Genomic DNA, 26,406 nt, shown 5'->3' with positions numbered 1-26,406 from the left:
TTAAATTAATTCTAAAAAACTCTTATTGTCAAAAAATTTAATTTTAAAAACTTTGATCTCTTGAAGCTTCAGTGTAAAGATAATATTAATCAAGAGATAAATTAAACGACCAAGACTATAGTTGTTTGATAGATTTTAATAGAAAAATGGTAGAGTTAAATAATATTATTATTAAAAGAGACAGAGATGAATAAATAAGAAGACTAACATTGTTGATTGACTATCGTGATGATTAATGTGTAGAGTAGTAAAGATTTAAATAGTAGTAGTAGTTCTACTCCTACTACAACTAAAGAGAAAAAGGATAAATCAAAAGATAAACAAAAAGAAAAAGAAAAGAACAAGATGAAGACACTACATAAACGATCGTTAAAGAAATGGTTGACAAAGAGTAAGAGTAAACATATGCTCTTTGACAAGGACGCTGTATTTGGTGGAATAGACGATTCAACAAAGACTGGTATAGAGAATAAAGATCAAAAGAAATCAAATGATAGTGACGATAGTGATAACTCTGATAGTGAAGAATACGATATCGATGATGACAAATTAGATTCAATGATTAAAACACAGTATGCACAAACACAAAGAGATAAATATATATCATCAAACATTATTTATTGATTTATTTATTTATAGAGATTCACATCCACTTACACCAAAGGAAGTTGGAGACATGCATATTAAAAGAATGAAAGAAAGATTCCAAATTGAAATTCAATTCAAATCATTGGAAGATGTTTTGGAAATAGCTCAAGAGGATAATAATCGTATTATATTTATGATTCATTGTGTAGATTGGTTTAATTTATCAAGATTAACGTATGTATTACACATTTAAGGAATATAATATTGGACTGAACCAAATCAATAATATATGTTAATTATTAATAATTATATTTATTTTAGAATTGAAAACTTTAAAAATATATTATCAAAAGAAAAAGATGTATTATATTTCTTTATAAATCAATCATCACCAGAATATAACAAAGATAATCCAATGGATATTGGTATGTTTTGAAATTAATTAAATAGTTTTTAAAAAACAAATAGTATTAATAATCATCGTTTATTCATTTATTTATTTATTTATTATTCTAGCTGGAATACCATTTACAAAAATATTTTATAAACAAAATCCAATTAAAATACAACGATATGGAATAGAATATGATTGGGGTTTAGACGATAAGATTAGAGGACATTTAACTCTAACTCAAATTAAAACAATACTAGAGGAATGTAGAGAATGTAAACAATCAGTAGACAGTGATTTACAATCTTACAACTCTGATAATCCTCCACCTTTGGAAATTAAATTGGAATTTTAAAAAACAAATCAATTAAATTCAAAACCAACTTCTACTACAACTATAGAGTAGTAGTAGTAGTAGTAGCATATATTGTATCAACAACAATCCTTCTTCTTCTTCTTCTTCTTCTTCTTTGTTTTTAAAATCAAAAAGGTTTATTTATATATATAAGTATTTTTGTTTGGATCTTGGAGTTTTTTTGATCACTTCTTTTATTTAAAGAATACCCCATTGCTTTTCAAAAACAGTAGTTAATTTAAAACAAGCACCGGCAGCTGATAGGGGATAATTGGAAAAAGCGATTTCATCGTGATTGTAATCAATGTTGACGGAACCGGTTGACAAGGCACCAATGACAATGGCGACGGTTTGGAGACCATTGAGTTGGTCGTTGGTAGTTTTCTTTTGTTTCTTTAATTCCTCAACGTTGATAATGTGTTGACTCTTTTTACGTTTCTTTCCTTCCTCTAATGCTGGTTCTTCGTATTCAGCACCTTCGATATAACTTTCAGCTGCACTTCTAACTTCCTCTGCAGTTGGTTTGTTGTCTTCCTTTGCTTCATTTGTAACTGGCTTAACTGGTAATGGATCATATCCAAATACTTGTGGACACCAATCAAACAAATCAACACATTTACTTGCAGAGAATGATGTCACTAAAGTTAATTAATTACCAAACAAAACAATAATAATAATAACCAAATGCGAATATCAACCATATTGATGAGCAAATAATAACTGTGTTAATATATATATATATATATGTTATAATCTTAATAGTACTTACAAAATATCTTACATCCAGGTGGAAGATGATCTGTGATTGGGTTCTTGATAACCTTGAACAATTTTTCTGGACCATTGGTAGCTCTGATACTTAATTTATTTAACAATTGAACCATGAGACCTGCAAATCTATGAAAGGTTCTTGGGATTCTAGTTTGTGGATTGATTTCGATTAATACATTCTTGGTGGTTCTAATAAATACTTGAAGATGTCCTGCTTTGTTTAATGGACTATCAAATAATGCAAGTAAACACTATATAGAGAGATAAAACATAATGTAAGTATTTGATTAGAGTTAACAACAACAATTGTATGTTTGTTTGGTTACATACTTGATGAAGAATATCTGGACGAGCTTCAGAAGCTTCTCTCTTATATTTCTTTAAAAACTCTACATGATCATCACAATTGAGTAATTGATAACTATCTCTAACCTTGACAGTCTCCAATGTAGCATGCTCCAAGATAACAATCAATTTCTTGACGTCTTTAGCTGGTAAATTCTTTTGGTTGTGTGTTGGTGCGCTCATTCCTATCTATCTAGTATCTATTATATCTATTGTCTTGAGTACAAAAGATATATGTATTAAAGTATAAGGTAAAGGTGGTGAGAGGGGATAGATATAAATATTAAAATTAAATAAGAGAAATCTCAAAGAGATAGAGAGAGAGAATGTCTCGTTCGTTTTTTCGCTCTTTTTTTTTTTTTTTTAATTAAAGTTGCAGAGAGAGAAAGCAAAATCAGTATTATAATATAATGGACAGTTATAATTGTTATAATGTATAACTTTACTTTTAAAAATACATTATCTCACTTTATAAAATGTAGTAGTAATACTAAATCATCGATAGTTAGTAATAGTACTGGTAGAAATTATACTTCAACAAGCTCATATGGTACATCATCATTGAATAATGAGGATGGTATCTCTCAAAGAGAACACCCAATATCAATTTATATACATTGGCCATACTGTAGCAAGATATGTGGTTATTGTTCATTCAACAAGTATTTAGATGGTCCACATGTAGATCACTCTAGAATGAAACAATCGATGATCACTGAATTGTCTAATTTAATTAAATTGTATTATCCTTCATCTTCTTCTATAAATAATAACATACAATATAAATTAAAATCAATTTATTTTGGTGGAGGTACACCATCTTTGGCAACTATTGATACATTATCATCGATTGTTGAAACTGTCTATCAATACTTTCCGACAACAACCAACCGAAAGGATTTAGAAATCAATTTAGAGGCAAATCCAGATGCAATGGACAAGAATTATTTAAAAGATTTAAAAGATATTGTTGGTGTAAATAGATTATCACTTGGTGTTCAAGTATGTAATGAAATGTAAAAGTATAAGATTTAGACACACTTTACAATTACTAATAACCATTATTTATTTGTTTTAGGCATTAAATGATGAAGATTTAAAGTTTTTAGGAAGAACGCATAATACAAAACAAGCAATTGAATCAATTGAAATTTGTAATTCTATATTTGATCGTGTATCATTTGATATGATTTATGCAAGACGTGGTCAACACTCCGTTGAACAATGGAGACAAGAATTAAAACTAGCTGTTCAACTTTCAAAAGGTCATTTATCACTCTACAATTTAACTTTTGAAGATGGTACAGCCTTTTTTAAAAGATTAAGAAAGCATAGAAGTAATCATAGTATGTGTAAAAGAAAAAAAGAAAAAGAAAATATATAATTAATATTAATTACTTTCTACTAGTTATTAAACCAACAAATGATCAATGTTCATTACATTATATGGCAGCAATAGAGGAGACTGAAAAGGTTGGAATGAATCAATACGAGATTAGTAACTTTTCAATCCCAGGTCATCATTCACAACACAATTTAAATTATTGGAGAGGTGGAGATTATATTGGTATTGGCCCAGGTGCATGTTCAAGAGTTAGTGTTTTCAACAACAACAATCAACAAGACAACACTAACTTGAAACCTGAAAAGGTAGCACTTAAAACGATTATTCATCCAAAAACATGGATGGATAGAGTTGAAGCAAATGGTCATGGTTTGTTTGAAGCAGAGACAACCACCCTCTCGTTTAAAGATCGTATCAATGAATTATTATTGATGGGGTTGAGAACTAAAGAGGGTGTATCAAGATCGACATTTAGATATTTATCGCATGGTCTCGATTTTGAACAAGTGTTGGATCCAATAGTACTATCACGTTTACAATCAATTGGTATGATCGTTTTAGATGAAAATGGATTACGTGTTACTACCAATGAAGCATTTATGATCCTTGATACATTATTACTTGATATTTGTCTCTAAAATAAATAAATATCGATATAATCCTATATTTTATCCATCCATTTGCATATATGTTATTTACAAATTTGTCTATATTATATTTTATATATTACTATTATTATTAAATGATTAATCTGTAGTTGTTATCCTTCAGGTTCTTGAGTATCATCGAATGCTCTCTTGGCAACCTTTAATTCTTCATTCATTTTAAGTAGTTCAATGACACGACTATATTTCTTTGGATCCTTTCTAACGAGGAATACCAAATCCTCTGTTTGAAATCGTCCACGTTTTGTCGATACTTGTGCAGCTTTAAGTGTCATCTCTTGAATATATTCAAATACAATCTCTTCCATTAAATCAACTGTTTCAGGTAATGGTTCTCTTACATCACTAAAAGTAATAGAAGTGTTAATAATTAATGATTGTTTGTTGTTTCTCTCTTTTGACATACCCAAATCCAAACATCATATGTTTTACTATAATAAAAGATTGAAAGTATTAGTAAACCGATATTCATCATCATAATCAATTGTTCAACACTAGAGATCTTACATTCTTTATTAAATATTCTTTTTCTTTGTTTTTGTACTGTTGTTGTATGAATGGTAGGTATAGATGGCGATGCAGCTGCTGCTGCAGCAGCAGTTGTAGTATTTGGTGAATTTGATGAAGTTGATGAAGGAGATAAAGGTTCGCGTGATGTATTTGTTGTAGATGTAGTAGATGTAGTACCACCGCCATTAGGTGATGTTAAAGGTGATGGTACAGATGAAGCTATTAAAGATGATGAGGGAGGAGGTGGATCTCCAGCATTCCCTGTTTTACTATTACTACTACTACTACTACTGCTCTCAGACATTCTCTATTCTATTGTGTAGTATTAATATTACGAATAGGTCGTAGTCTTTAGTTTGTAATACAACTAAAGTTAGACTTTGAAATTCGATGAGCTCAGATTCTAATTTTGGATAGAATAATATTCAATTTAATTTTACATAAATTAAAGGATGGTAAAAGGGTGTTAAAGAGAAGGATGGATAGAGGAGAGGAGAGGAGAGAGTCAAAAGTTATTAAAATCTGTATTCTTTATTTTATTTTCTAATTATTCTAAAAAAAGATTCAAGTCCTCGATCACTCTGGAATAGGATAGAGGGGTTTAAAAATCTTAATTGTTTGAGGGTGGTCAGAACAGTACCAACAGCAACGAGGACTGTCGATAGTGGTAACTTTGAGATTTTTGACTTCAATGATTCAGATATATACCATCGTTTTATTTAAAGCTACAACTATTCAATCACCCTTTAGCTAATGGTCAACCACAGGGTAAATTAGATGGTGATTCGTTAACGAGTAATCCCCCTATTCCTTAAAAGTTAAACTAGACTAAACGAGACGAGTCAGCTCTATATTTAACACTCGGTTGATTTCAATCTAGATTCAATTTATAATCGAGATGATGGAAAAACAGACAATCCAATTAAATGGATTCAGGCTATAATGTGATTTTGATTGGTTTAAGAGATTAATGAATTTAACATGTTAAACATCAACTATTTAAAGAGTCCACTTAATTACTCTATTTCAAATCATCAAAACAAAATCAAATATATCATCAAAACTATAAATAATATAAACGCAAATATTATTTTTACTATTTATTAAATAACTCTAAATATTCAAACTACTAAAAATGAACAAATTATCAATTCTCTCTTCAATTTTAATTATCATTATTTTAATCAATGTTTCTCATGCTGGAAGTAAGATCATATTAATATTATTTTTCAAGGTTTAAAAATAGTTTTTCTAATTATTCTTTTTTTTTTTGTTTTTTTCCAGTTACAAGTGTAATCCAAGATGGAAAGAAATTAACAATTAATTATTCACCAATGACAATGATTTGGTTTGATAATCAATTGGTAAATAGTGGATTGAGAACTAATATCAAGTCATACTGCAAGGCATTGTATGGATGGTCTCCATTGGTATGCAATTTACCAACTGTTCCATCATGTGATAGTATCCGTCTCTATGGTTCTGCTGGTATTGGTGCCACAAACCTTGAAATGCTCTATACTTTTAATTGTACTGTCGTTGCTTAAACCAAACAACATACATGTATTTTTTTTTTAAAACTTTTCAACCAACTAACAATCAATTAGATTTTAACCTATTATTTATAATATAAATAAATGCTGCGCAACATTTAAGTTTTTTTAAACTTTTTTTAAACAAACAAACAAACAAACAAATAATAATAATAATAATAATAATAATAATAATTTCTTTAACATAAATCTTTTTTATGTGTGGTTATTTTTTGAAGTTCAAAAAAATCCAAAAAAGGATATAATTATTTTTACTTTCTTACCGTCTATAGATTTTAAAACACTAATAATATTCCATTTTCTAAAAATAAATTATTCATAGAAACAATAATCCCCTAAGGACAATATTGAGTTGATTTATTTGGTTTTTTTTTTTCTTTATTCTATTTTTAAATAATATTGCACAAAGAAAGAGAGAAAGAATGACAGACCCAGAGAACCAAAGAGAACATAAACATCATTTATTCCATCACCATAGTCACCAAGATGAATGTGAAAAGGTTCCAGATTACGTAACAGTACGTGGAACCGATCCAAGAGATACATACACCATGACATTTAATTTGGCATCACGAGTCGACTATGGAGTGGATATTGATCCAAAGACACATAACGATTTAATGACCATTCTAGATGATCAGTTTGTCGATCTTCCCAAAAACGTAGACTATGGAATGGATCCTCATGGTGGTCCCTTTCAATACAGAGCAGAATTTCATAATCCAGATAAAATCATTTCATGGAACAGTCATTCAAAACCACCCATTATTTGTCAATACCTTCAAACTTTGGTTGATAAAAATATTCACTAAATAATAATTAATAAATCATTCATTAAAAATTAATTGTATCAACTTGAAAATAATTTCATTCTTTACAAAGTTTTAAAATATATCTATTATGTGATAGATAGATAGATAGATTGTTTGAAGAGAGAGAGAGAGAAAGAGAAGATGTTAATAGATGAACAATTTAAACATATATTGTTCGAGAATGTATATTTATCTAAAAAGATAATATCATTGATACCAAGACTTAATAGACAAAAGAATGAATACAGTTATAAATTCTTTGACTTGTTTATTATACTAAAAGATGTCAATCCGAGAAAAGCAAACATCTTTACACCTTCACTAGTTCGAATGATGTTTGAATATATCAATCCGAAATACGACATATCCACAGATATTGACTTTAACGAGCATAAGAGATCAGATTATGTATTGCCACAATACGCTTCACAATATATAGTTGATCATCTTGCCTCTGTTGATCAAGAGACAATGTTATTGGGATGCAAGAAAAAGATATTCAACTATTGTGTCGATCCAATACTCGTCTGGCACCCAAACTTTCCTCATCAAGTCATTAGTCTCTACTTGACACAAAAGAGAGTGGATAGAATTAGTTTGTCACTCTTTACAATGTTTCTCGATCACCACCGTGATCTAGATACATTTGCAACACTGGTAGAACGTAAAATCGATGTCTACTATTTGACAGAGGTCGACTTTTGTCAATTAGAGTCTACTAGACAATTGGTTGGTTGTTCACGGATCTACTCCCAAGTCGATAAATCCAAATACAATGCATTGCTCGAGACACTCGATCGATTGGGAAAGGACAGACGATTCGATCTATTTAACATTTGCATTACGTCAATCTATATACAACGTAGTGAAATAGCTCAATTGGTTCATACCATCATTGTATTAAAATATATTGTCATCATTGTCCAAATGTTCAATATATTTTAAAGTCAAAAAAAAATAAAAAACAATTCCGCATTTGGTAATAGCTCAGCAATCTATAGTAGTGGGTGGTAGAAATAACATAATATTTTAATTTTTTTTATCTATTTATATTTTAACATATCTTCATATAATATGTGTACGCTCAACATTATTTATCTATTATATGTTTCTTTATTGCAAAAATACGAGTATTTACAGATAAATCATCAACAGCATCAGCAGCAGCAGCAGCAGCAACTATGTTTGAAAGTTTGAAGAAAGGTGTAGCATTGTTTCGAAGCATATACAAAGGAGGGATCGAAGCCGAGTATGATGATAATAATCAACATGATGACAATCATCTACTTGATGATAATCCTTTACTTGATGGTAATGCTATACTTGACGATGAAGATCTAGAAGATGATGCATTTGTTGAACCAGAATATCAAAGATCACATACACCTGTACCAGAAAAAGAAGTAGAGTATTCACAACAACAACCACCACTAAAACCACGTACCAACTACAAAGAAGATGATTTACAAGAGGAATTTGAATGGTTCAAAGAGACTTTCGATGCCCACATGGAGTTATTCAAGAAGTTTGAAGCAAAAGAATCTATTGAAGCCATTGAATCACCTGAAGAGTTGGAAATCCACCAGAAGTTCAATAGATTTCTTCAAACAAGATTGATTTATGTCCACAAGTTGAATAACAAGAAGAAAAAACAACCAGAAAGTGTCGGTCGTATCCCATTATTCAATAACCTAACGGACTTGGACAAACGTGCATCCAAGTCTTACTATTTTGTTCAAGACACAACCATTTTTGAATGTAAATGCGCTAACAAGGGGAATTGTACTGCTTGCAAATGCAAGTTATATAATAATGGTTGTACTTCTCAATGTAAATGCCCATGTCGTATGTATATAAATAGATAGATAGATGATTCACCAACAACTTGCTAACAAATTAGAACAATTATCACATTTATAGGGGATCTATTCAAAGAGAAATGGACTATTTTAAATAATACAAACTCAGAAGAATTGTCGAATCGAATAACCTATGAAATGGATAGCAGCAATGCATCAGCACGTAGCAAAAACATCGATCAACCATTAACTCCTAGTCAAGTAATAAGCTTGATAATCGACGAATCAGTCATCAACCACATACTCGAGGAATCGAATTTGTATCTCATCCATCGAAGCAAATATGCAAGGGATTATAAATACATCAAGCAACATTACCAACAAATAAGACTTTTTCTCACGAATAAGTCAAAGGAATCACAGCCGCCTCCATCATCATCATCAACAACAACAACTACATATTCAACTTCTAGAAGAAGATACAATGAAGAAGAAGATGATGATAATGATGAAGAAAAAGAGGCTGATACACCAAGGAGAAAAAAGAAACAAAAGAAAAATCAAAGAAAGAGCCAGCCAGTTACAATAATTGATGAAGATAACGAACAATTCCAACATCCTATTCTTTCTAATACATCTTCATCAACAACTCCCACCACCGCCACCACTTCCTCTTCAAGCTTTGGATCCAGTCTGCTTCGTTTGTTCACACCCTCCCACTCGCAAACATCGACCACATCATCATCATCATCATCATCATCATCATCATCATCATCATCGACAACATCTACCACATCTACCTCAAATCAAACCAATGCAGTAGAAACTGAGTACAATCAAATTGTTGGAAGAATGGTTGATTTTGAGACTTGGAAGCGTGGGTTTCTATCAACAATGCCACAAGGATTATCTCCACAAGATAGGCTTAGCTTTATTCAAGAACAGTTAGAACAAGAGGAAATACAGTTGGTTGACAACACCAAGTTGTTTACCTATAAACAATTGGAGAATTTCTTTTATATTGCCTTTTTTATGGGTCTTGTCAAACTCCCACGGGCGGAAGACCATTGGAATAGAAAGAGCCCTTTCCATCCTCCATCTGTTATCCGCCCATTAATGTCAAGAAAAAGATTTAAGTCCATCCTCAAATTCCTTCACTATGACGAAGATTCCGTCATTCAAATGATTGAAAAAAATTCAAACAACCACTATATCCCATCATTACGTTTATCAATCGATGAATATATGGCCCCTTATAAAGGCTTGGTAAGGTTCAAGCAGTATGAACCAGATAAACCACACAAATTTGGATTAAAGTATTTCGTTTTATCTGACTCAAATGGTTTTATATTGACCCAATGGCTTTACAGAGGTAGTGATGAATCTACAACAAAATCTGTAACAATAGGTATGTTGTTTTATAACAATTTACAAATATCATCATTATCATCATATGTCTAATCATTATTATTGTCTTATTTAGATCCATCTGTGGTTAGTTCTTTTCCACCAAATAGTCCTCTTAAAATCCCAATCGAATTTGCAGAGTGGGTCAGACAAAAAGTAGCTACAGATGATAGACCATTGAGTCACTATTTGTTTGCAATGGATAACTATTACACATCATTACAAGTTGCCACTGTATTATCAAACTTTAGTCAAAACATCAATTCCAACAACGACGATAACAATCCCAACAATAAGATTCATTATGTAATGACTGTAAGGTCCATTAGACCAACGTACCTTTTCAAAGATGGTTTAGGACGCATGGTACAAAAGGACAACAAGAAAAAGTTGGCTGCTATAGCATTTCCAAAAGAAGACTCTGGTATTCCCCAGGACATTTGTGCCACCGCCATCAATGACAGCAAAGTAACATATTTTTTATCAAATTCCTGTAATCCATATACATTAAAAGAAGGAAAACTCACAAAGCTCGATGTGCAGACTCAATACAATGCAACTACCCACGGAGTCGATCTGTCAGGACAACTATCATCAAATTGTCGGTCATATCCCCATCGAAAAAGCAAATACACACATGTTAACATATTTGCGCAGTTGGATCGTGCAATGGTGAATGCATATTGCATCTTCAAATCCCTTGAAGGCAATAGCACATACCGATTTTGTGATTTCACTCAAAACGTGGTAAGAGAAAAGCTTGGCTTGCAGGAGCCTATTCAAAAACAATTGGAACACTTGAATCCAATTACATCAAAAGTATTCCAGGATCAAAGAGATAGGATTAAACAACTGGAACAAGAATTGGCTACACAATCCACATACGTAACCAGTGGAAATGGAGGCCAATATGCTCCCACTTCTGCTGCTGCTCCTCAAACTGTAGTCCACGCATTGGTTCAAGGTGATCTAAATCCTTGTCAGTATTGCAAAGTCCTTGATGTAAAGCGTAGAACAAGAACCACCAAGACTTGTTGCCAATGTAAAGTTAACTTTCACGATGAATGCTATCTTATAGCACATCTCCCAGAAAACAAACTGCTTCTATCGGCAATAGACATCAACATCAACAACAACGACAAGGATAACTCCGTTCATTCCATCCATCCATCCATTCATCCATCCATCCACCAATAAATAGTTATAAATAAAACCAAAAAAGAAGATAAAAAAAAAGGTATATCTATACTATAGTAACATGCAGCTAGCTAGTGCGATAAGAGACACAGGTCAGGTAGTTGAGTGTAAATGGACCAATGCTATGATCGATAATCGTGGCAGATTTAAACATACAAAGACGCAACTGCGGCAATATCTTTAAACAATGATAATTTACTTGAACTGCAACTTAGCTCTGTATCTCTCTGCATCAAGAGTGGATTGGAGGAGCAAATAAGTACAAGTAACTCGTGAATGTTATAACAGCAATAGACTTGGTGTTGATTCAGTACTTGACAATATTGTGAACTCTTATTCCTTATCCTTTCTTGTGCATTTGGCACTAACGAGCCACAAAATACAATGATATATCTATATATATAACTATATACTATATGTTCTAACTATACTATGTTCTATCTCTTCATTTATCTTATACTTTATCTCTTTTATTGACTCATAATAAACTTACTGTGGCTTGGTTGGTGTTCTAAAGTCTGCCAACCGACAATTCCTAAAATGGAAATTCATTTTTTTTTTATTTTTTTACTACCCAATTGGGATAGCTGCTGAACGACGCACCTAGCACCCACTGCGCACTGCCATCGACTTGACACACCCTCTATTCAAAGTGTTAATCAAAAAATTATTTGGACAATTATTAAAACGTTTGGAATATACATTTACAAATCAACCAAACAAGGATCAAATGAATTTACTTGGGATGATATATAGGGATGCATTGTTAAGATGGTTCCAACAAAAAAAGTGGAATTTATTAAAACAACTAGTAGCCGACGACACATTATTCCATAAAATATTGACTCTTCGAGTATTGGTATCTGCCAATATGCACCCAATCGAAAGAGACAGGTATCCTAGGTGTAGATAGCGCAAGTGGTAGAGAGAGATAGAGTGTATCAAGATGATAAGACAACAACAAGACAGAGCAAATATGAGGGGAGAGATATGAGATAATATACGTATGTAGTAAGTAGATTATCGAATATGAGTGTTTAATCTCATATTTATAGACAACACGTGACGGAGTGACTACGTCGTGTTGTGGTAGTTAGTTCCCCTGATACTAACTACTCTTGTTTATTTAAGAATGATAAAAGGTTGGATATCATACATTGATACTTTCCTATATATTTGGTTACTTGAATGGATAATACTCTGGAATCTTCTATCTATGATCGTTGCTCGATATAGCATAGACTACAGGTTCTACACTAGGTGCTATAATGATTGTCCGGAATTTTATAGAATTTATTATTTGGTGATCAATTCATTAAAGAAACAACATAACACCAACAATCTATTTATTAAATTACCGACTAGCGCCAACATTTCTTTCAGCCTTTTATTTAGTGATGAATTCAATCTAAATTAAAATAAGAATAAACAATATTTAAATAGATCAACTATTTTTTTTTTTTATCATTTATTAAAAATCTGCCATATAGCCGTTTGTTTTAGGAAAAATATCATTATCCTCTGGTAGTGGAGTGATGTTTTCCAATGGTTTTTGATCAGATTTATCATGAACGATAAATTCAACAAACAATACTCTTTCAGCATAGAATTTGGATCTAAGATAGTATCCAGAGAATGCAAGTTCCAAACTTTCAGTGTGCATCAATTGACTCCATGCCATTCCACTGTTTTTGTAAGTATTGTCCACAACTCCAAGTACATCACTGATAGTTCTATTCATTCTATTTTTTCTCGCTTCAACCGACTTTTCACTGTAGGCTTTATAGATAGCTTCTTGGTCATCTCCTTCTTTGAATTCAGGGAATGGTACTTTAGTTGTGTCACGACAGTTTAATGTGGTTTTGGTCAATGAAGTGGTAGTCAAAACACGAACCTGGATCTTTCTCTTGCCACCCTTGATAGTGACTGGAAGATTGGATCCTGGAGTTGGATATAACCCATAGCATCCAGATACTGGTTCAATACTCCCTGGGAATTTACGGTATCCCTCCATGTAATCTTGTTTCTGGCCTGGGTAGAAATAGGCAGCATCGACACGATAGATGTAGGCACGTTCATGATCCGGAAGTTCGAGTGGGCTGCAATAAAAGGTTCTATTTTCAAATGATGTATTAACAGGTCTCTTTTGTTCTGGATGAATTAAAAGTTTGACTGGGTACCACCATGCATCATTCTTTAACAAGAGGTGTCCGTTTTGGTAGAAATCTGGAATGTCATCTGCATTGGCTTGCAATGCACCAGCTGCAATATCATTAATACCCTTTTGTAAAGTGATATGCATTCTCTCTCTCAATGATTTAACTTCACCTCCATTTGCATTGGCAACCTTTCCACTGATAAAATATTCATCAACTTCTAATTGATACCACCATGTCTAAAATAAAAAAAAATAAAAAATTATTAATAATTATTTTAAATTTGTATTTATATAACAACATACATTTAATACATTCATTACTGAAAGGTACATGAATAAACTGTCTTGATAAATCTTGATAGTATCCTTACGGAATCCCTTTGATCCACAGAAATGGATGATTGTCTTCAGTTGAACTCTTTGAAGTTCCAATGCTTCTCTGACATAGGTTTTGAGTGTAGGATTTGCCTTTCCATCTTCTGCTAAACGATGTTTGAGTGTATTAATCTTGTCTTGAAGGATGGGAGCAGAACTAACAATTCCATTAAAGAATGCTTCACAAATGTTTTTCCATCTTTTTAAAACAAGTAAAATAAAAATAAATTAGTATTGATTTGATTAATTTTATTTTGATATACATACGTTTTAACTTCACTATCTGCAATCTTTTTATCCATGATACCAATCATTTCAGTTTTAAATTCTTCTAATCTCTTGTCCAATTCTTCTTGGGTGACTGGTTTCTTCTTTGGATCAGCAGGCCAAAATAATGAGAATACACTTGCTAAAATTGGACCTACTCCTGGTACACATTCACTATGGAATAATTAATAAAAAAGTCTAGAAATAGTCCCTATTTTTGACTTGAATCAAAAACATACAGAGCAGTAGAGATACAAGAACCAATGAATTCAGGATCAGTCAATGTCTCTTCCAATACACCAAGTGGATCTTGAACAAAATTGACAACGATACTAACATCAATCACAGCAAGAGGATTCTCTTTTAATTGATCTTGGAAATCTTTGGCCTTTTCTTCCATGTTGTCTTTGGTCTTGTCACCCAAGGCTTTTGCCATTTTACCAAATTTGCTAACTTTTGGCATGATTAAATCTTTTTAAAAAATAATAATGTATATTTGTTAAAAGTATGTTTCAATCAATGAAAAAATTTTTGATTAAATAGTTACCTCTTGTAAACTCTCACACTTTTTTAACCATGAAAACAAAACATTAGTAGTTTGCCAATTTGTAGTTTGGAACCCCACTGCTCTTAAAAAAGGTCTGAAACCCCACCGCTCCTAAAAAAGGTCTGAAACCCCTCCCCTCTTAATTCATATTTTTTAAAATTACAATTAAATTGTAGTTTACCTCTTTTGTAAGTTGACCATCTTAACTTGACCTTTAAAAAATGTAATATTAGTCAAACCTACATTTAATACAGAGATGTACAAGAATAAATTGTCTTGATAGAATTTGGCGCCATCCTTTAAGGAATTCTTTTGATGCACAAAATTGGATGAGCTTTTGGAATAAACAACAATTTTTTCTTTTTTATTTATTTTGAAGGTAGATAGATATAGTCTATTAATAGCCATGGAGGGGTTCCCAAGCTGGTTGATCAAAATCATCGTTGTCAGCGGGTAGTGGAGTGATGTTGGACCAATGGTTTTTGGTCAGACTTGTCATGAACGATAAATTCAACAAACAATACTCTCTCGGCATAATTTTTGTTTCTAGTGAGCATGTAAGCTCCGAATCCAAGATCAAAGGAGTTAGTGTGCATCAGTTGACTCCAAGCAAATCCACTGTATTTTGTGTATTGAGAATCGACGACTCCAAGAGGATCACAAATAGTTCTGTTCATCGTTATTTGTGGACCTTCCTGTTCATCATTTTCGTAGTCTTCAGGGATTTCACAGTACAGGGTGGTTTTGGGCAAAGAACTGGTCGTCAAAATACGAACTTGCACCTTTCTCTTGCCACCTTTGATAGTGACTGGAAGAGAGGATCCTGGAGTTGGATAGAGACCGTAGCATCCAGATACTGGCTCGATACTTGGTGGGAAATTACGGTATCCCTCCATGTAATCTTGTTTCTGGCCTGGGTAGAAAAAGGCGGCATCGACACGATAGATGTAAGCATTCTCGAGGTCTGGAAGTTCGAGTGGGTTGCAATAAAAGGTTCTATTGTCAAATGATGTGTCAACAGGTCTCTTTTGTTCTGGATGAATTAAAAGTTTGACTGGGTACCACCATGCATCATTCTTTAACAAGAGGTGTCCGTTTTGGTAGAAATCCTTGATACTATCAGCACTAGTTTGTCTGGCACCAGCAGCAATATTGGAAATACCTTTTTGTAAAGTAATATGCATTCTTTCTCTCAATGATTTGACCTCACCTGCATTCTCATTTGCAGCCTTTCCACTGATAAAGTATGGATCGACATCCAATTGATACCACCATGTCTAAAAGAAAAAATAATAAAGAATAAATTAATAAATTATTTATATTTTTTCAAACTATTCATTAAAAATGAATAGTCTATCGGCATTAAACATATAACAACATACATTTAATACATTCATGACAGAGATGTACATGAATAAACTGTCTTGATAGAATTTGACAGTATCCTTTTGGAACTCTTTGGATGCACAGAATTGGATGATTGTTTTGATTTGTACTCTTTGAAGTTCCAATGCTTCTCTGACATAGGTTTTGAGTGAAGAGTCAGCCTTTCCATCCTCTGCTAAACGATGTTTGAGTGTATTGATCTTGTCTTGAAGGATGGGAGCAGAACTAACAATTCCATTAAAGAATGCTTCACAAATGTTTTTCCATCTTTTTAAAAAACAAATACATAATATTATATAGTTAACAATTGTTAATTTACTGACTATTAAAGTTAATGTATTATATACATACGTTTTAACTTCACTATCTGCAATCTTTTTATCCATGATACCAATCATTTCAGTTTTGAATTCTTCTAATCTCTTGTCCAATTCCTCTTGAGTGATTGGTTGTTTGGCAGGATCGGCAGGCCAAAACATTGAGAATACACTTGCTAAAATGGGACCTACTCCTGGAACACATTCACTATTATATTCATATATAAAATGATTAATGATATCAAAAGAGAGGAGAATATTTAAGATTTTGATTTTGTATGTACATACAGAGCAGTAGAGATACACGATCCAATGAATTCAGGATCAGTCAATGTTTCTTCCAATACACCAAGTGGATCCTGAATAAAGTTGACAACAACACTAACATCAATAATAGAAAGAGGATCCTCTTTTAATTGATTTGCAAACTCCTCTGCCTTTTCTTTCATGTTCTCCTTTGTATTGTTGCCCACTGCCTTTGCAAATTTACCTACTTTCACCATCGCTTTGTTGTCTTATCTAACTTGTTGATTTATCTATATTATCTCTATATATTGAGTAAAAGTTATTAAAACTAACTGCTGCTCTTGTTAACAAAAGGACCAGGAGGTGCATACAAGTTGTAGTTTGGTCAATGAGAAGTGCTTTCAGCTGTCGTACAATTGACACCAACCAACCCACTCGTGCACCACTTGGGTTGAGGATCGGGGTGGTTCATTAATTAATTAATTAAGTTAATTAATTTACTATGAATCGAATTATTGGTGATGTCGATCTTGATTGATGGTGTGGGAGATATAGAAACAAAGATACTTTGCTTTCAAGTTCGAAACGACAAAAGTCAATGAACGAACACCCGCGAAAAAAATGGTTGGGGAAGTTATATATTTTAAATTAAATTAATCATCTAATTGGGTTATATATATATATATAAACCCAACTCACATCCAAAATAAACAGAAAGGAAAGGAAAGGAAAGGAAAGGAAAGGAAATGGGGTGGGTGGTTTTGGTGAAGTTGCCAAAGAGATATCACCTCTCTCTCTCTCTGATATATCTTGATTGTAAATGTCATTCAAATTTTATATAATTATTATTGATAGTAAGTCATTTAAAAAATGAATTTTTCATTGTCTTCTGGGAGTGGAGTGACATTAGTTAATGGTGATTGATCAGACTTGTCATGAACGATGATTTCAACAAACAATACTCTTTCCTCAAAGAATTTGGGTGAAGATGGTGATTTGAAGCCACTGAATTGGAGTGATACATTGTTGGTAAACATCATCTGACTCCATGCAAATCCACTGGTATTGTAGTGGTTATAATTGCTGTTTTGGTCGACTACTTGAAGTGGATCACTGATCTCTCTGATCATGGCCGATCGATGACCCAATCCAGAAATATTTGGACGTGGGGGACTGTAATTATCGTCGTCAGTGTCAAAGACGGTCAGAGTGGTCTTGGTATAGTTGGTGGTTGTCAACACACGTACTTGCACCTTTCTCTTGACACCACCTGGAATAGTGATGGGGAGGTTGGATCCCATAGTTGGGAACAACCCGTAGCATCCAGATATTGGCTCGATGCTATCAGGGAAAGTACGACCTCCTTCCATGTAATCTTGGTTCTGACCGGGGTAGAAATAGGCAGCATCGACACGATAGATGTAAGCATTCTCGAGGTCTGGAAGTACGAGTGGTTCACATCTAAAGCTTCTATGTCCAAATGATGTGTCAACAGGTCTCTTTTGTTCTGGATGAATTAAAAGTTTGACTGGGTACCACCACGAATCATTCTTTAACAATAAATGTCCATTTGCATAGAATTCCTTAATATGATCTGCATTGGCTTGCAATGTCATTAATACCCTTTTGTAAAGTAATATGAATTCTTTCTCTCAATGATTTAACTTCACCTGCATTCTCATTGGCAGCCTTTCCACTGATAAAGTATGGATCAACATCCAATTGATACCACCATGTCTTTTTAAAAAAAAAAAAAAAAGAATAAATTAATTATTTATATTTTTTCAAACTATAGTTCAAAAATGAAAACAACATACATTTAATACATTCATTACTGAAAGGTACATGAATAAACTGTCTTGATAGAATTTGACGGTATCCTTTTGGAACTCTTTGGATGCACAGAATTGGATGATTGTCTTGATTTGTACTCTTTGAAGTTCCAATGCTTCTCTGACATAGGTTTTGAGTGAAGAGTCAGCCTTTCCATCTTCTGCTAAACGATGTTTGAGTGTATTGATCTTGTCTTGAAGGATGGGAGCAGAACTAACAATTCCATTAAAGAATGCTTCACAAATGTTTTTCCATCTATTTAATTTAAAAAAAAAAATTAATATTAATGGACGGATTGATGATATTATAATAGATGACATACGTTTTAACTTCACTATCTGCAATCTTTGAATCCATGATACCAATCATTTCAGTTTTGAATTCTTCTAATCTCTTGTCCAATTCCTCTTGAGTGATTGGTTGTTTGGCAGGATCAGCAGGCCAAAACATAGAGAATACACTTGCCAAGATTGGACCGACACCTGGAACACATTCACTATTATAATATTCATATTTATTATATTGTTATATAAAAGAATAAAGATGATTAATATCAATATATGTAAATAAAAGAGAGAATAATATTTATATTGAGTACACATACAGAGCAGTAGTAATGCAAGCACCAATGAATTCAGGATCAGTCAATGTCTCTTCCAATACACCAAGTGGAATTTAATTGATTACCAAACTCTTCAGCCTTTTCTTGAATGTTGTCTTTGGTACTGTTACCCAGTGCCTTTGCTAATTTACCTACTTTAACCATCTTTGATGCTATCTATCTTGTTGATTTATCTCTATAGAGTAAAAGTAATACTTGTTTAAAAAGACAAGAGAGAGAGAGAGAGAGACGATAGCTGCTAACAGTTTGGAAAACAACAATTTAACAAACTTGTAGTTTGGTCATGAGACTTTGTGACAATTCATCTGTCGGGTTGTTGGCAACCTACTCTCGGTGCGCCACATGTTGTTTGAGTTGAGGGATCGGGGTGATTAATTAATTGAAGCCTAAGCAATGAGCCAATTCAGATATGTATGTGCTGCAACCATTCATTGCTTTACAGTGATCGTATTCGCAAATATCCTATACGTTGGTGGTATCGAGCTCCTCCTCAATTGATTGTGGAGCAAGGATATTTTAAAAGAACAAAAAAAAGTAAACATAATCTTGAACTTCGCAAAGATGCTCTTCTCCAACTTTTCTTTTATTTTTATTTATATATATTTTTTGCAGATGCGAACCTCTCTAACTAGGGTCTACTTCTAATAATAATAAATAATGTTATATTACAATTATAAATTTATAAGAGGATGAAGAGTAATAATAATGATAGATTGGATGGATTATTAAGATTAGTATTGATTCAACACAGGTATCTTGTAAAGACTGTGTTTGATTGGGTACGTAGAATACATAGAAAACATGCAAAGATAGACCCAACCTATTGCTACAGCTTCGATGATGTGATGGGACTGGTCAAATACCAAAACTTGAATCTCTATCCTCGACTGTACTCTGTGCAGTTGATGCGTGATATAGTACGTGCCATCAACCCGCAATTCAATCGGGTCGAGATTGACAAGTGTGTCTTTGCGCCAAAAGAGTATAAGCCTAAAACAGACTATCACGTATTCAAAACATCGGCCGAGTTTATGGGTGCGCGTATCACAGACACCGAGACAATGGATATAGCCTGTAAAAAGGGTCTGTTGAACGGTGTCTTTACTATTGATTTCGCATCATCTCATCCCAACGTGTCACTAGACTACTTTGCACTGTATATAAGGAATAAATGGATCAAGTGGGAGTCCATGACTTTGACACGTCTGGTACAAATACTAGATAGCAAGGGAACGGACGCTGCATTGTTTGTACAAACGTTGTTCAAGGAGGGGTCGCACTTTGCTCGATTTGGATCGACTGTGTTTAATATAGAGCATATCAAACAGCTGCCACATATATGTCCGTACTCGGGTGACGATAACCCACAGTATATAACCGATGCCATACTGGCGGATAACGACACTTTCTACTTTCACCATGTTCTCAATACCGATGTTGTGGAACAGGTTGCGAAGGCATTAGACCGTGTTGGTAAAAAGGGACATGTGCACGTGCTCGAGTGGCTAGCCAACAACATTGCCTATAACCTTGCAACGGGCGAGTACCTCGGTCTACTCATCTACATCAAGTACCTAGAGTACAGTCCTCGCGGCAACAGTGACCATACCAAACACCTCTTTGCCAAATTACCATTCCCAAAACAAAAGGTTGATTTCATGCTCACCTTTTTCTATCGTCTTGCCTTTACCTATTGGCTCAATGGTAAACGATACGACCTCCTCGCAATGCTCCATCAAAAGTATGGTCCCGAATTACTCTCACATACACTTGTCCCAAAAATCAAGAAAACACCAATCTTTGGAAACGACCCAGCTTTCCAAAGAATTTATAAACAAACGATCAATCAATTACAATCACAAAACAAAAAGACAAAGACAAAAGAAGAAAGAGAACTCATTATCAAACAATTTAATCAAATCGATCATAACAAGAATAATAATAGTAACAAGAATAATTATTTTAATAATGGATTAGATGAAATATTTAATTTTTCAACAAATAATAATAATAATAATAATAATAATCAAACTTCTTCTTCTTCATCATACCCATTATCTTTAACATTTACTTTAAAAAAAGCTTAACATTTTGTATTATATTTGTAATAGATATTTGTAAAATAATAATAAACAAATTAAATTGATTAATTAATATATCTCTGACCAAACAAAATTAAAGAGAAAACTTTAAAGAGAGAGAGAGAGATATATTATTATTATTGAATATTTTTACTTATTTATTGAGTGAAATAGGTAATTTAATAATCTTCTTCTTCTTCTTCTGGAGCAGCAGAAAAAAAAACTTCATTATCAGCGGGAAGTGGAACGTCGGTCAATGGGCTTTGATCAGACTTATCATGAACGATGAATTCAACAAAAAATACTCTTTCTGGATAGTATTTGAATTGAGGGAAGAATCCAGAGAATCCAAGTTCCAAGGAGTTAGTGTGCATCAATTGACTCCATGCCAATCCACTGTTAAGATAGGTAGTCTCGACAACTCCAAGTGGATCTACGATAGATCTGTTGAACTTATTCTTTCTTGTTTCATAATCATAGGATTGAGTGTCACAGCAGTGCAATGTAGTTTTGGTCAAAGAAGAGGAGGTCAAAATACGAACTTGCACCTTTCTCTTGCCACCATTGATCTTGATTGGAAGAGAGGATCCAGGTGTTGGGTAGAGACCGTAGCATCCAGATACTGGCTCGATACTTGGTGGAAAATTACGTCTACCTTCCATGTAATCTTGTTTCTGGCCTGGGTAGAAATAGGCGGCATCGACACGATAGATGTAGGCATTCTCGAGGTCTGGAAGTACGAGTGGGTCGCAATAAAAGGTTCTATTTGCAAACGAGGTGTCAACAGGTCTCTTTTGTTCTGGATGGATTAAAAGTTTGACTGGGTACCACCATGCATCATTCTTTAACAAGAGATGGCCATTGTTGAAGAAATCTGGAATCTCATCTGCTTTGGCTTGTCTGGCACCAGCTGCAATATCGGTAATACCCTTTTGTAAAGTAATATGAATTCTTTCTCTCAATGATTTAACTTCACCTGCATTTTCATTTGCAGCCTTTCCACTGATAAAGTATGGATCGACATCCAATTGATACCACCATGTCTTTTTAAAAAAAAAAAACAAGAATAAATTAATTATTTATATTTTTTCAAGCTATAGTTCAAAAATGAAACAACATACATTTAATACATTCATTACTGAAAGGTACATGAATAAACTGTCTTGATAAAATTTGACAGTATCCTTTTGGAACTCTTTGGATGCACAGAATTGGATGATTGTCTTGATTTGGACTCTTTGAAGTTCCAATGCTTCTCTGACATAGGTTTTGAGTGAAGAGTCAGCCTTTCCATCCTCTGCTAAACGATGTTTGAGTGTATTGATCTTGTCTTGAAGGATGGGAGCAGAACTAACAATTCCATTAAAGAATGCTTCACAAATGTTTTTCCATCTATTTAAATATAATAAAAAATAAATTAATTAATATTGATTGATATGATATGATATATCTTGTACATGATAGACATACGTTTTAACTTCACTATCTGCAATCTTTTTATCCATGATACCAATCATTTCAGTTTTAAATTCTTCTAGTCTCTTGTCCAATTCTTCTTGAGTGATTGGTTGTTTGGCAGGATCGGCAGGCCAAAACATTGAGAATACACTTGCTAAAATGGGACCTACTCCTGGAACACATTCACTATTATATTGGAATTATTGATTAATAAATAGAGCATTCACTGCCTATTATTTAACTATTGAGTACACATACAGAGCAGTAGAGATACAAGAACCAATGAATTCAGGATCAGTCAATGTCTCTTCCAATACACCAAGTGGATCTTGAACAAAATTGACAACGATACTAACATCAATCACAGCAAGAGGGTTTTCTTTTAATTGATTACCAAACTCTTCAGCCTTTTCTTGAATGTTGTCTTTTGTACTGTTACCCAATGCCTTTGCTAATTTACCTACTTTAACCATGTCTTTGTTTAGAAACTTCTATTTGTTTTGATTTATCTATTGAGAATGTAATAACTAAAATGTATGCTTCAACTTGACTCTTTTAAATCAATAAAGAAGACATTGGTTGGGCCAAACTACAACTAACCAAAATGTTAAGTTTCGGTTTTGGTTAGTTCTAGTTTGGTCAGGAGACTTTATGCTCCACATTTGAGAGATTGGGGTGTGTGTTTGTAAATTGACCATGATCTTCAAAAATGAAATTAATTGTGAGCATACTTTGGAGATATTTTCAAACAAAAAAAAAAAAAGAAAGGAGCTATGAATCCAACTAATAATACTCTTTCGGATTACTGAGTACCTCTCATGAGCGTGGATCCAATGAAACCAATTTCAAGCGTGTATCAATTGAATTCATTCCAAGCATATCCACTAGCCAAGGATTTGGAATTTAAGAAACCAATTTCTATCGTCTTGCCTTTACCTACTGGATCAATGGTAATCAATACGACCTCCTTGCAATGCTCCATCAAAGGTATTGTCCCGAATTACTCTCACATACACTTGTCCCAAAAATCAAGAAAACACCAATCTTTGGAAACGACCCTTCTTTCCAAAGAATTTATAAACAAAAATAATAATAATAATAATAATCAACCTTCTTCTTCTTCTTCTTCTTCTTCATCATACCCATTATCTTTAACATTTACTTTAAAAAAAACTTAATAATAAACAAACAAATTAAATTGATTAATTAATTTATCTCTGACCAAACAAAATTTTATTCGAATGATCTTGAGATATTTCTTTTGCAATAGAATCAAATTAAAGGTCTGACATACTATGAATGAAACAATGAAGTGAAATGAAACCACCTTACTCTTTTAGTTCGGAACAGAGAGATAAATCAATCAATCATCGAGATGGTATACATACAATTTTTAGGTGATGAAGGTGTTGGAAAGGCAACTTTGATAGAATCATTACTTGACTTTAAAAGAGATGATCCTTTATTCCAACAAATCTATGTTGATCATACCCCAATACCTTTTAAAAGTAAATGGACTACTACTCCATTTACATTACGAGTTGTATGTATTCACAAATCAAATCAAAGTGTAAAATGATCTATCTATCTATGTTCTAACCTCAAACCTTTTGTATTTTATTTTAGTCATGTCAAAGAACTTCAAGTAATAGAAGTAGATATAGATCAAGTATAGTATTTGTGGTTTACGATATTACAAGTCAAAAGTGTTTTGATAATCTATCGACATGTTTTGAATTGGCAAAAGGTACTCTTGATGGTAACATTATTGTGTTGGTTGGTACAAAATCAGATCTTTATCATAGACGTGCAGTACCAAAACAAAAGGTAATCGAATTTGCTCAGTCAAATGGTATCTACAACTATTTCGAGTCAAATCATAATGACCCAAGACACGATCTATTAGAGCAAATCCTATTTGATGATTTCAACAAATATGAAATCATTAGACTACATTCATCACAACGTGATTCAATTTCTCAAATTTCACCATTTAATCTTATTTATTTTAATCAAAATCAAATTCAAAATAATCAAAATAATCAAAATAATAATAATCAAAATAATAAGATTAAGGTAAATGAAATAATATTTCAAAAAGTATTTAAATCAAAAGTATTGATTAATAATATTTGGAGAATGGTTATAGAAATTCATCAAATGTTGGGATTGGAAACAGTTAAATATAATTCTGACAATGTTGACTTTTGGGCATCGAATCGTTACTTTGGTCATTGTACCGAGAAATATTTACAATTTAAATATGTGTCAAGACAGATGATTACATTTCTTCGTCGTCTTAAAGACAGTGATGTCGAGTTGGTTGATAGCTTGGTCAATCTCTACAACCTTCATGATTTTCAAAGTTCACGAGCCATTGATGAAACCATTGCTAGTGGATCATTTGATGTGGTTCGTCATCTCCATCAGAGTGGATTTAATTGGTCAATCTATGGTTTCAAATTGGCAATCATCTTGGGTCACGTCGATATCTTGAAATACATAATCGAGTATTCCAACCCAATCACCAAGCAACCCCTCGAATCTGTCTACTCGGAACCAAAGTCAGAGGCTGTTACTCTATTGCCTTTTAATCCACTTCGAACTACTCTCTGTCTAAACATCTCGACATATATGTTACAACAAGGCTTGGTATTGGCTAAACATTATAATCAAAAGGATATGACCCTATTCCTTACCCAATTATTAAAACAATATTAAAAACTTTTAAAATAAAAATAAATAAAGTGTATTTATTTCATATTATTCTTTATTCTTTAAATTGATTGATGTTGGTATGTTGTGTACTTGTTGAGCCGTTACTAAGGGTTATAGATGGAACTCATAACTTGGTCAACCGAACTTGGACTTTTATGCATACCATCTATAACCCATAGCAACTGAGGGGAAACAAACCCACTCGAGAGCTAAACGAAAGAAAAGGATTGGTCAAAACAACATTTGTCTAAAACCTATACCAACTGACCAGTTATAATCAAAAAGTTGATTTGTGTATCTACAAGATTGAAGTACCTATATTCAAAACTAAGAGAAGCAAATTAAGAAATTAGTAAAGGTTAGAATGGGTCGAAACTTGGAATTTAAAAATCACAAATCGACCACCAAACTATAGGTCCAAAGATTTAAAACCCCATCACAGATTTCGACTTAAATAGTAATGCATAGTACTTATCACCGTTTTTTAATTTATCGATACCAAAGTCTTTATATGTTTGTTTTAGAAATGCCAACTCAAACTACATTGGAATGGCTAAAAAACAGATTCCTTTTAACGGCTATAAAGTATACTAACTAACTGTAATATAGAACTTTGTTATATCTATCAATAAATAATGATGAAAAAATAGTTAACAAACA

General features: G+C 32.9%; 12 protein-coding genes across 12 annotated transcripts; 7 read left to right on the top strand and 5 right to left on the bottom strand.

The window, feature by feature from the left end:
- Positions 1-146: 146 nt before the first annotated feature.
- DFA_10448 (uncharacterized protein) lies at positions 147-1,334 on the top strand (the record flags this gene model as incomplete). The annotated part of the gene is made up of 5 exons (XM_004354296.1): positions 147-149; positions 244-572; positions 640-822; positions 910-1,013; positions 1,105-1,334. 5 exons carry the CDS (start codon positions 147-149, stop codon positions 1,332-1,334), a joined length of 849 nt encoding a protein of 282 aa, XP_004354348.1.
- A 198-nt stretch (positions 1,335-1,532) lies between these two features.
- emg1 (putative ribosome biogenesis protein) lies at positions 1,533-2,633 on the bottom strand (the record flags this gene model as incomplete). Its single annotated transcript, XM_004354295.1, has 3 exons — positions 1,533-1,972; positions 2,104-2,356; positions 2,436-2,633. 3 exons carry the CDS (start codon positions 2,631-2,633, stop codon positions 1,533-1,535), a joined length of 891 nt encoding a protein of 296 aa, XP_004354347.1.
- A 249-nt stretch (positions 2,634-2,882) lies between these two features.
- DFA_10446 (uncharacterized protein) lies at positions 2,883-4,433 on the top strand (the record flags this gene model as incomplete). Its single annotated transcript, XM_004354294.1, has 3 exons — positions 2,883-3,452; positions 3,529-3,796; positions 3,859-4,433. 3 exons carry the CDS (start codon positions 2,883-2,885, stop codon positions 4,431-4,433), a joined length of 1,413 nt encoding a protein of 470 aa, XP_004354346.1.
- Positions 4,434-4,555: 122 nt separating this feature from the next.
- Positions 4,556-5,274, bottom strand: taf13 (transcription initiation factor TFIID subunit; the record flags this gene model as incomplete). The annotated part of the gene is made up of 3 exons (XM_004354293.1): positions 4,556-4,805; positions 4,867-4,891; positions 4,968-5,274. The coding sequence occupies 3 exons, from the start codon at positions 5,272-5,274 to the stop codon at positions 4,556-4,558; spliced, it is 582 nt and encodes a 193-aa protein (XP_004354345.1).
- Positions 5,275-6,105: 831 nt separating this feature from the next.
- On the top strand, positions 6,106-6,517 carry DFA_10444 (uncharacterized protein; the record flags this gene model as incomplete). The annotated part of the gene is made up of 2 exons (XM_004354292.1): positions 6,106-6,175; positions 6,255-6,517. 2 exons carry the CDS (start codon positions 6,106-6,108, stop codon positions 6,515-6,517), a joined length of 333 nt encoding a protein of 110 aa, XP_004354344.1.
- A 428-nt stretch (positions 6,518-6,945) lies between these two features.
- DFA_10443 (uncharacterized protein) lies at positions 6,946-7,335 on the top strand (the record flags this gene model as incomplete). The annotated part of the gene is made up of 1 exon (XM_004354291.1): positions 6,946-7,335. One exon carries the CDS (start codon positions 6,946-6,948, stop codon positions 7,333-7,335), a length of 390 nt encoding a protein of 129 aa, XP_004354343.1.
- Positions 7,336-7,476: 141 nt separating this feature from the next.
- Positions 7,477-11,738, top strand: DFA_10442 (uncharacterized protein; the record flags this gene model as incomplete). Its single annotated transcript, XM_004354290.1, has 5 exons — positions 7,477-8,232; positions 8,535-9,180; positions 9,256-9,395; positions 9,543-10,542; positions 10,618-11,738. 5 exons carry the CDS (start codon positions 7,477-7,479, stop codon positions 11,736-11,738), a joined length of 3,663 nt encoding a protein of 1,220 aa, XP_004354342.1.
- A 1,471-nt stretch (positions 11,739-13,209) lies between these two features.
- On the bottom strand, positions 13,210-17,237 carry DFA_10441 (uncharacterized protein; the record flags this gene model as incomplete). Its single annotated transcript, XM_004354289.1, has 10 exons — positions 13,210-14,133; positions 14,200-14,470; positions 14,539-14,712; positions 14,778-15,009; positions 15,249-15,297; positions 15,329-15,419; positions 15,605-16,362; positions 16,468-16,738; positions 16,823-16,996; positions 17,077-17,237. The coding sequence occupies 10 exons, from the start codon at positions 17,235-17,237 to the stop codon at positions 13,210-13,212; spliced, it is 3,105 nt and encodes a 1,034-aa protein (XP_004354341.1).
- Positions 17,238-17,897: 660 nt separating this feature from the next.
- DFA_10440 (uncharacterized protein) lies at positions 17,898-19,633 on the bottom strand (the record flags this gene model as incomplete). Its single annotated transcript, XM_004354288.1, is given in 5 exon segments — positions 17,898-18,637; positions 18,657-18,771; positions 18,852-19,122; positions 19,190-19,363; positions 19,533-19,633. The coding sequence occupies 5 exon segments, from the start codon at positions 19,631-19,633 to the stop codon at positions 17,898-17,900; spliced, it is 1,401 nt and encodes a 466-aa protein (XP_004354340.1).
- A 249-nt stretch (positions 19,634-19,882) lies between these two features.
- On the top strand, positions 19,883-21,576 carry DFA_10439 (uncharacterized protein; the record flags this gene model as incomplete). The annotated part of the gene is made up of 2 exons (XM_004354287.1): positions 19,883-19,964; positions 20,804-21,576. 2 exons carry the CDS (start codon positions 19,883-19,885, stop codon positions 21,574-21,576), a joined length of 855 nt encoding a protein of 284 aa, XP_004354339.1.
- A 173-nt stretch (positions 21,577-21,749) lies between these two features.
- On the bottom strand, positions 21,750-23,501 carry DFA_10438 (uncharacterized protein; the record flags this gene model as incomplete). The annotated part of the gene is made up of 4 exons (XM_004354286.1): positions 21,750-22,613; positions 22,692-22,962; positions 23,041-23,214; positions 23,287-23,501. 4 exons carry the CDS (start codon positions 23,499-23,501, stop codon positions 21,750-21,752), a joined length of 1,524 nt encoding a protein of 507 aa, XP_004354338.1.
- Positions 23,502-23,861: 360 nt separating this feature from the next.
- DFA_10437 (uncharacterized protein) lies at positions 23,862-25,749 on the top strand (the record flags this gene model as incomplete). The annotated part of the gene is made up of 3 exons (XM_004354285.1): positions 23,862-24,015; positions 24,426-24,571; positions 24,655-25,749. The coding sequence occupies 3 exons, from the start codon at positions 23,862-23,864 to the stop codon at positions 25,747-25,749; spliced, it is 1,395 nt and encodes a 464-aa protein (XP_004354337.1).
- Between the last annotated feature and the right edge of the window lie 657 nt (positions 25,750-26,406).

Source organism: Cavenderia fasciculata, assembly GCF_000203815.1.
Source record: "Cavenderia fasciculata unplaced genomic scaffold Scf_EU5ZYIE02H8LDV-5, whole genome shotgun sequence".
Taxonomy (NCBI): domain Eukaryota; phylum Evosea; class Eumycetozoa; order Acytosteliales; family Cavenderiaceae; genus Cavenderia; species Cavenderia fasciculata.
Note: the sequence above shows the minus strand (reverse complement) of the source record. Positions and strands in the feature narration are given on the sequence as shown.